We start from the raw sequence: 9,331 nt of genomic DNA, 5'->3' as shown, positions 1-9,331 counted from the left end.
ACATGTTTCACCACCTTATTTCTGCATGTGACCCTTAGGCTACAACTCAGTGGCATTAAGCCCTAAATTTTAAAGCAAGATGTGAAGGTTGGCACTGAGCCATTTGGAAGCTGAAGTTGAACAGAAACATTTACCCACATGCTCTCTTGATTACAGCCACTTTGTGAATCCTTGCACTTGCCTTGTAAGACTAGACTGTGTTCATCTTAAAGTGTGAAATAGAAGAGAGACTAAGGAAAGTGAAATATCAACATAATTCAAATCCTTCATTTCACGTTCTCTCTCTCTCTCTCTCTCTCTCTCTGCAGGTGAGGAAAACAGCACTGTCATGAACATTAAGGAATATTTTGCAAGGATTGCCTACAAAGGCCCCCAAGACAAATCTGATTTTGAAACTTTAACGGCCGTCTTTGTGCATCATATCCGATCTGTGCCATTTGAAAATCTCAGCATACACTGTGGCGAAACCATGGAGCTTGATTTAGAACCCATCTATGAGAAAATTGTGAAAAAAAACCGGGGTGGGTGGTGCATGGAAAATAATTACTTGTTATTCTGGGCCTTGAAGACCATGGGCTATGAGATTAGCCTTTTGGGAGGGTATGTATACAACCCTCAGCAAAACACCTATTATAAAGACATCAACCACCTCCTGCTAAAAGTCGTTATTGACAGCCAAGCCTACATAGTTGATGGTGCATTTGGTTTAGCTTATCAAATGTGGGAGCCAATGAAACTAGTTTCTGGGAAGGACCAACCTCAGTTGCCGGGCATCTTCCGCTTCACCGAAGACAATGGCACGTGGTATCTTGACAAATTCAAGCGCAAGCAGAGCAGTGTCAATCCAGACAACATACCCCTTTTCTTTGATGCCGTGGAAGATGAAACCTGCAGAAAGGTTTACTCATTTACCCTGCAGCCACGGACGATAGAAGAGTTCCGACCCCAGTCTTTATATCTCCAAACGGCCCCTGATTCCCTGTTTGTGAAGAAGTCGATCTGTAGTCTCCAGACTGCCACTGGCTTTCAGGCATTGATAGGGTGGACATTCACTGAAACCAGGTATAATAACAAGGACAACATGGATCTTGTAGAAAGAACTACCCTTACTGACGAAGAAGTGGAGAGAACCCTGGAGGAACGGTTCAGCATAAGATTAGAGAGAAAGCTTGTTCCCGTTAACAAAGGCTCAGACACAATGCTTTAACTAGAGTAGTTTTGGCTAGTACAAAATTTCGAAGATTTGTAGGATGCGGCTTGAGTGAAACCATGGAGAAATTTTAAGGAAAGTAATAAAAGTTTTGATTTCTTGTGGTGGGAGAAGGGTCACTCGTTCCTAACTTGCTATCAAGATTCATGAAAGCAAAATTCAATGCGAATTCCCTGCTAACTGGGCAAATATGCGCCTTTTTAAGTGGTGTCCTTTTCTATGGTATTTAGTAGGGGAAGAGCAACTATCTCTCTTCACCCCAGCATGGTGTCTTTTCCAGTAGCTACTGTTGGGGTCTCTTCTGTATTTTTTTTTTTTAGATTGTGAGCACTTTGGGGACAGGAGCTATATGATTTTATTTTACTATGTAAACCGCTTTGTGAACTACTCTTGTTGAAAAGCAGTATATAAATATTCTTAATAAATAACAATAATTTAAAGAATCTTGGTCAAGACTATCACAAAGCATGTGATAGGGAAAGGGGAAAAGATTTGATAAAACTACAGGGCGGGGGCATATCCATGGATCCCATATCCATAAACTGTGGATTGGTGCCCCCCCCATGTGCCCCTTCCGCAGGGCTCAGAATTACCATTTTGGCCAAAACAAGTCGCTTGCAGTTTTTTTGTAAAACCAAAAGTGACTTCCTCTTTCTTTTGCCAAAACAGCTATTCTGAGCTCCTCAGAGGCTGCTGGCAGCCCTATGTAGGGTCAGAAGACCCCACAAAGGTAAAGGGAGCTCCAGAAGGTGGGAGCATCCCCTGGTATCCACAGTTTCAGTTAACTGCAGGGGTTCCAGAACAGAACCTCACAGATGTGGGACATATCTGGAGCCAAATTCCTCAGTCTTTGTTCCTCACATCCCTAGTTTAGCTTTGTTGCACCATGACGGGATCCCGCCGCCACCCCCCCCAGAGGGTCTACAGATGGTCTGGGGTCAACTCACGACAAGTTCCACTTACCCCGCTTCAGAAGTAACCACAGAGACCGATGTCTGTCTTGACCAAGCCTGTTTATTCGGGTCAAGTGCTTCACATTCATTAGGTCTCTGTTCTTTCACAGGGACCTGTGCCTTGCTCCCAGGCAAGGCACAAACCACACAGGTAGGGCATGCAAAGTGCACTGACTACAGGTAAGTCCACAGAATCAAGGCTAGCCCCAAAAGCCTTACCCTCAGTGTAAGCAGAGCCAGGTAAGATGTTGGGGCTCTCGTAAGAACTTCGGCTTTGCAGCCCAGGGTTTAGGGGGTGCCTCCGAGGCTACTTGGGAACCAGCCCCTCAAATGGTTGCCGAGTGGTCGTGGTGGTACCCCAGTCCAGATTGCCTATTTGCAGTTCTGGTCCACCTAGCTGTTCCCCTTGCACAGGCACCGTGAGGCCTCCCAGCGCTCTCAGGTGGTTCCACTCTGCCTCAGGCCTCTGGGCGGCTCCTTCCTTGGGGATCCTCCTCTGGTTGTTATAGAGGTTCTGGCTTGACCTTCGAAATGGAGGGGCTATTCCTGCCCCTCCAAGGCTAGGGTCCAGTAACAGTAAGGCAATGGGTCTGCCTGAGCGTTCCCAGGCCACCCTTGTGAAGCCTAAGCCCCAGGAAGAGCGACCTCTCCCTTTGGCTGCTGGGCTCCTTATAACTACACAGGCCAACGCGCATTTTGCTTCCTTAAACGTTACACCAATTCCTGGGTACATCTGGGGTGCTGATTCAAAAAATGGCATCCATTTAGCCCTATCATGTCTAGTTTTGGAGAGGCGGCATAGCCTCTTTAGTGAATAGTTCAAGCAGCTTCCTCATGAGGAAGCCTACACCATGGCTTCCTCATGAAGAAGCTGCTTGGAGCATTCACTAATGAGGCTATACTATATCTCCAAAACTAGACGTGATAGGCCAAAACGGATGCCATTTTTGGAATCGGCATCCCAAATTCATATCAAACCACCATAAAGTTCGGGAAAAACTTTTCTGACCCTCAATTTTGTAGGCCTGTGCTATCAGAGGATTGGACAAGGTGGCGCACGATGCCCTCCTCTGCCCCTACTAGATTCAACCACAGATGTTTTGTACCCTGTAAAGTTTTTCTTTGAACAGCCCGCATCCATGTGATATCATCAGCTCCTTTTTCAAAATGGTCTTTGAAGAAATACAACTCTCCTGCACACAAGACACACAAACTTCAGCTTTCTTTCTATTTAGGCCTTGCAATTTTTTCTGTTCTGTGTACTGTCATCACTCTTAATGGGAATATCTCTCCCCCTTCCAAGTCAAGGTACAAGGAATTCAGCCTAGCCTGATTTTAATCCTGCAGAAAACAGAGCTGACTTGTCAAAGTTAAGAAGCTGAAATTTAATCAGTTCATGGATCAGTGGAAGTGAAATATGTGCAGATACATCAGATGTACTCTGTTCCCTCGGGGCTCTTAAAACCCGATTCCAAATTAGACAAAAACGGGCAACTGAAGAATTGGTTGCAAAATTCTGGTTGTCTCTTGCTAGACAGTGCAGGTGCTACTTTCTACATTCACTTTGCCTCCTAAAAAGACACTGCAAACTTCCTGAAAGCAGCAGTTAAAACATTTGGACAGGTAAGTTGCCTTTTTATTTTTGAAGAATACCCTTAAAATTCTTTAATAAGGATTGCAAGTTTTGGAAGAAACTTTGCTGATACCTATCATTAGAAAATGTGGACTTGTAAATTCCCACAAATGTACATTTACATGAACATTTACAAATGTAAATGTGGGGTTGTAAAGGATCAGTTAACAGGATCTCTCCCCCACAAAAAAAAAAAAAATTGTGTTTTGCACACACAATTTGCAAAAGGAAGGACTTGGAGATTAACGGTGTAATCCTATACACATCTGCTCAGACATAAGCCTCACTGAGTTCAGTGGAACTTACTCCCAGGTCAATATGTATAGAATTGCTGCCAAATTCCTGTAGATACTACTAAAGAGAAATAATTGTATGAGATACTACATTTTTAGGATAAATTGGAGGACATCAAAATGTAGACAAGTTGCTTGAATGGAAGGCAAACAGGGTGAGCTATCATCACAAGGTTGAGGTAAATAAGAAGTTGAGAGGGCTTTAAAGTGTTGAAAATGGCACAACATTGCCAATTATGAAGGCAGATGGACCAGGCCAGTAACCTCCAGCCTTTATGAGCAGGGATTGGCAACTCCAGATGAAACTTGCTTAATTTTGTTTACTACCTATGCTTGTTTTACTGTTTTCCCCTTCCTGCTTTCACTCTCAAAAAAAAAAAAAAAAACTTGAGGAAGGAAATGGGGGTTATACCCTTCCCAGGTGACCCATCTTAAGTTGGTCTGCATTCCACTTCATCGTCCCAACCTATTTTGGCACTACAAATTTCACTGTAATGCAGAGGAGAGTTCTTTCCAAATTCTTTCCTAAAATTAACATGGCATGGTTTTATTGGACCAACTGGGCCTTACACAGTGTTAGGCTGTATTATTGCTAGCCGGCATTAGACTGTAACTCTGCCCAGTTACAGGGCTCATATTCCGATTATGTCACATAAAATCCAGAGAGCTGGGTTTGTGTGTGTTGAAAGATTGCTTTGTCACAGCTTTGGAAAACTGTTTCCTTTTCCTTACATGTGAGAATTCTAAGAACATTTTCACCACTGCTTAATTCAAATGTGGTAGAGTCACTGCGAGGGGGGGCAGGTAGGACAGGTCAGATCTAGCCAGCCAGCCTCCCGTTGACCATCATATAAATGCAGAACGTATAAAGCTTTCATAGACCAAGTTGGATCAGCAGTATACCTTTCCCAATATGTCTATTCTGGGTGGTGATGATTCTTCAGGAGGAGGCTATTTCCAGAGACAGATTAACCAGAGATGCCAGGGATTTCTGGCATTTGGGATTATTCATGGGCTGCACAAAGGAGCTACCTTTTATCCCAATTTAGGTAGCAAAGTCCTACAAATAACCAATTCACAATACACAACAGTTGCTTAGGGAGTTGCAAGAGTTGCACAGATGCTTTGTAAAGGGAGCTCCTTCATGGATGGCTCAGTAGATCCTAACACCTGTCTTCCTCCACTTGCAAAATTGAAAAGTGACTATTCTACATGGTGGTAGGAGAACATGTGAAATCTTTTCACATTGCAATAATTTTTTAAATTACTTTTTTATTGTTTTCCTTCCAGGAAATATGAACGTTGAAGAATATTTCACAAGAACAGGCTACAAAGGCCCTCATGAAAAACCTGATTTGGAAACCTTAACTGCCATCTTCCAGCACCATATACGAGCCATCCCATTTGAAAACCTCAGCATCCACTGTGGGGAAACAATTACATTGGACTTGGACCAAGTTTACAACAAAATTGTGAAGAAAAAACGTGGAGGGTGGTGTATGGAGAACAATCAACTCTTGTCCTGGGTTCTGAAGAAACTGGGATACAACACAACCATCTTGGGAGCCAATGTCTACAATGCCCAGCAGAATGTATATGCCACTCAAATGACCCATCTTATCATCAAGGTGATTATTGATGGCATAGCCTATATTGTTGATGCCGGCTTTGGTGTCTCCTACCAGATGTGGCAACCAATGGAGCTAGTCTCTGGAAAAGACCAACCTCAAACCCCTGGCATCTTCCGCTTCACAGAAGAAAATGGCATTTGGTACTACGAGAAAATTCGACGGAAACAATACATTCCCAATCAAAGCTTCTCCAACTTGGATCTCCTGGAAAAAAGGGAGCACCGGAAAATCTATTTGTTCAGCCTTGAACCCCGGACAGTGGAAGATTTTCGATTCCAATGCTCCTATCTCCAAACATCTCCTGAGTTCTGGTTTACAAAAAAATCTGTCTGTACCCTCCAAACCACGGATGGATTTCGTGCTTTGATTGGGTGGACACTCTCCGAGACAAAATATAACTACAAAGAAAACATGGATCTGGTAGAATTCACAACCCTGAAAGATGAAGAGGTGGAGAAAACGCTGAAAGAGAAATTTGGGATCATTTTGGAGAACAAGCTTGTTCCTATAAACATCAAAGGAGCGTGTACCCTCTAATGTGGATAGCACATGGCCACACATTACAACGATAGCACAAACTGCCAACTGCTTAATCCAGCATTCAGTATAAATTGCTATAAAATTAAGGCCTGTATGCAAATCACAGGTACTCCATGATGTGCAAAAATAGAATAATTGTATATTGTGTATATATTGGCAATGATAACTTTGCAAATGCAAGCCAATGGCTGTACTGAATCCATTTTAAATTTCTCAGCTGACAGATTTTGAGAGCATTTAAGCACTTAAACAGAGGCATCTGCACTACATAAGCTATTAAACCACGTGTGCCTGAATGCAGAGATATGCCCATAGTGGGTGCATAGGCTATCCCATTCATTTCAATAGAGGTGACAAATCTACATGCATAAAAGAACACTTCAGTATAGATTGTCTTCTTTGAATCATATCAATGGGGCAACTCATACAGGGGGCACAACCATCGCAAGACATGGCAGGATTGGGCTGGATGTCTATAACTTTCAAGATTCTTAAATTATCATAAGAGCTGCCAATAGAGAAAACACTTGTATTAAAAAGGAACCCAGCCTCCACTGCAGTAATGTCATCCCCTCACATATTACATTCTTTTGCTCTTCCATTCAATTCCTAATAATCTTTTTGGACTCTATATAGGTGTAGTGGAGGGGATGCTCTTTCTGAAATACTTGTCTCAGATTTGTGAAATTCCTTTGTGAAACCTTAATCTGCAAAATATGGATAGAGTTGATATAATTTTAATTGCATAGGCCAATATTTACAAAGGCTTTTGTTCTTGGCTATTCATATATACACTGAGAACACCTGTGAGAGCTCTGTCACCAGCTACGATGACGGCATATACCTTGATCTGTGTTTCTTTTTAATGAGACGCTTAGAAAGGATGGTTTTAAAAGACCCAAGGCTATTGCGTTCTGCTGCACCAGTGAGCTACTTTATGCATTGCTTACTGCAAGGAGCTTTTCTGGAAGAATGATGTTTCTAGTTCTTATGAGCTGCACATGTTTTTTGGTGTCCACTTCCTTGGAACCTAAATAATCCAGCTTTTGTTATGAAAATAAAAGTCCACAGATGACAAAAGTTTGTTTCATTTGTGTAACAATTTGAAAAAGGCATCATGCTGTTTTAGAAGTGCACAGATCCTAAGTGTAGAATTGCAAAGTGCCCAGGGCATTAGAACTGTAGCAGCTATTTATGCATTGTTTTTCTGAAAAAAAAGCATTGAAAGGCAAACAAAAAAACCACTTGCCTCAATAAAATGCCACTTGAGACATCCAAGAGCAGTGGTCTTCAACTTTCTTCATGCCATGACCCTAATAACTAACTGGAGACTGGGGACCCACTGTCATTCCCATCCCCTCCTGGGACCCTACCTGTCCACCCCTGTCCCCATCCCCACCCACTCCATACCCTCATAATGCTCTCCTACCACTGTTCACTAAGACCAAATATTCTTATTAGAGAGAGCAGAAAAAGCTACCATGAAGCCTGGCACTACTGAAAGCTATTGTAGCATAATTGTTAAGAACCTGAGCAGGACTGGGACACAATCACCTGCTACCTGAAGAGGTACACCAGATTCTTTCCCTTTACCTAGTACTCAAGTTTTCAACCTGTTTCATTTCCATAAGTTGCCACAACCCCACAATTGACTCCACTAGGGGTTATGACCCCAAGGTTGAAGAACACTATCCAAGAGAATTCTTAGCAACAGTAGCCAAAGAATGTTCTATAATTATGCCAAGCTTATCTTAAATCCTTTAATGTCCTAGGGGTTTCACATATATTATTTCAGTCTTCCTTACAACAAACTCGGAAGGTAGCCACTCTTATTATGCCAACAGAGGTGACAGTTGAGTGAGAGGGGCTTTTCTAAGACATCCTGGTGAATTCATAGCAGAAACAAGTTTTTAACTAGGAATTCTTTGCTTTAATCTTTTTGCTACTCCGATGAACTCTTGTCTCCAGTTCACATGACTAGCATGTAACCATTCTTGTCAGATTCCTTTTAATATTTTCAAGCTATTTGGAACCATTTGTGCTGCAGGTACTATTTAGAAAAAACGGTAGACTCTTTGTGGTCTGTATTAGGTACAGTACATGGAACAGGGAAAATGTGCCTGCTAGCAAGTGAGTTTCTTCTCCTGCCCTGCCCTGCCCCTGCTCAGGTTCTACCATTTTTAATTTAAATTGATAATTTAGTGGCATACTAAATAACCCAAAGTACATAACATATCTGTGGGTGAGTAACATGGTCTTTTGGAGACAAGTGGATAGAGTGGGGTGGGCAAGGAGAAAGTTCATCCAAGGTAAACTTACTTGTCAACTAGAACAGAAACCAAAGTCTAACCATATTATGGATAAGTGAAGCTCAGAGACCAAGTGCTGCTAGAATCAGCAGAACTGCATACCTAAGATGTTTTCAGCTTCAGCGCCAAGCAGGTGAAAAGCAACGGCACAACATGGAACAACACAAATGGTAGGGAAACTGCAATCCATTGCCACATTACCATCATGCTAAAAGATTCAGCTGTATAGGCACAAAATTGATGCGAACTACAGAAAAATGACTGGGGTCAGCTCAATAACCCAAGATCCACTGGGGCCCAGGAAATACAACATCAAACACTAGATTTAGAAGCAATTCTGTTTGTTCTCAATACAAACAGAGAAAGCAGTAGCAGTGAGATTGAGTTGCTGGGCCAAGATTCTTACCCCATTTGGAGTAACAAGTCCATTGCAATATGAACAACACATGGCCTTCCTTATTAATTCACGCACAAATGGCAGGTCAATATACACACACCTGGGTAAAAGTATACGGATCAGACCAAAGGGTCATCTAGTCTAGCATCCCACTTTCCTCAGTGGCCAATCAGACGTCTTCAAGAGGCTCACAAGCCCGCCCACCCAAAAAGGATACAACCAACAGTCCAGGGAATTCTGTATAAATTCTAGAGCTGATCCAGAATTTAATTTTCCAACATTTGCCCAAATTTATCCCTTCATGGGGGGAAAAAAGTTTTGAGATGCCTTGTCTGCTCTTTTTTGCATATCAGGGAAGGAAAAAA

The 9,331-nt window shown here is 42.4% G+C and overlaps 2 protein-coding genes across 2 annotated transcripts; both read left to right on the top strand.

Moving 5' to 3' along the window:
* The first annotated feature begins 317 nt into the window (after positions 1-317).
* LOC136660246 (arylamine N-acetyltransferase, pineal gland isozyme NAT-3-like) lies at positions 318-1,592 on the top strand. Its single transcript, XM_066637359.1, has one exon. It carries the CDS (start codon positions 329-331, stop codon positions 1,205-1,207), a length of 879 nt encoding a protein of 292 aa, XP_066493456.1. The 5' UTR covers positions 318-328; the 3' UTR covers positions 1,208-1,592.
* Positions 1,593-5,384: 3,792 nt separating this feature from the next.
* Positions 5,385-6,257, top strand: LOC136660309 (arylamine N-acetyltransferase, pineal gland isozyme NAT-10-like). Its single transcript, XM_066637436.1, has one exon. The coding sequence runs from the start codon at positions 5,385-5,387 to the stop codon at positions 6,255-6,257; it is 873 nt and encodes a 290-aa protein (XP_066493533.1).
* The last annotated feature ends 3,074 nt before the right edge of the window (positions 6,258-9,331 follow it).

Source organism: Tiliqua scincoides, chromosome 9 (assembly GCF_035046505.1).
Source record: "Tiliqua scincoides isolate rTilSci1 chromosome 9, rTilSci1.hap2, whole genome shotgun sequence".
Taxonomy (NCBI): domain Eukaryota; kingdom Metazoa; phylum Chordata; class Lepidosauria; order Squamata; family Scincidae; genus Tiliqua; species Tiliqua scincoides.
This window is presented reverse-complemented; position numbering and strand designations above follow the sequence as displayed.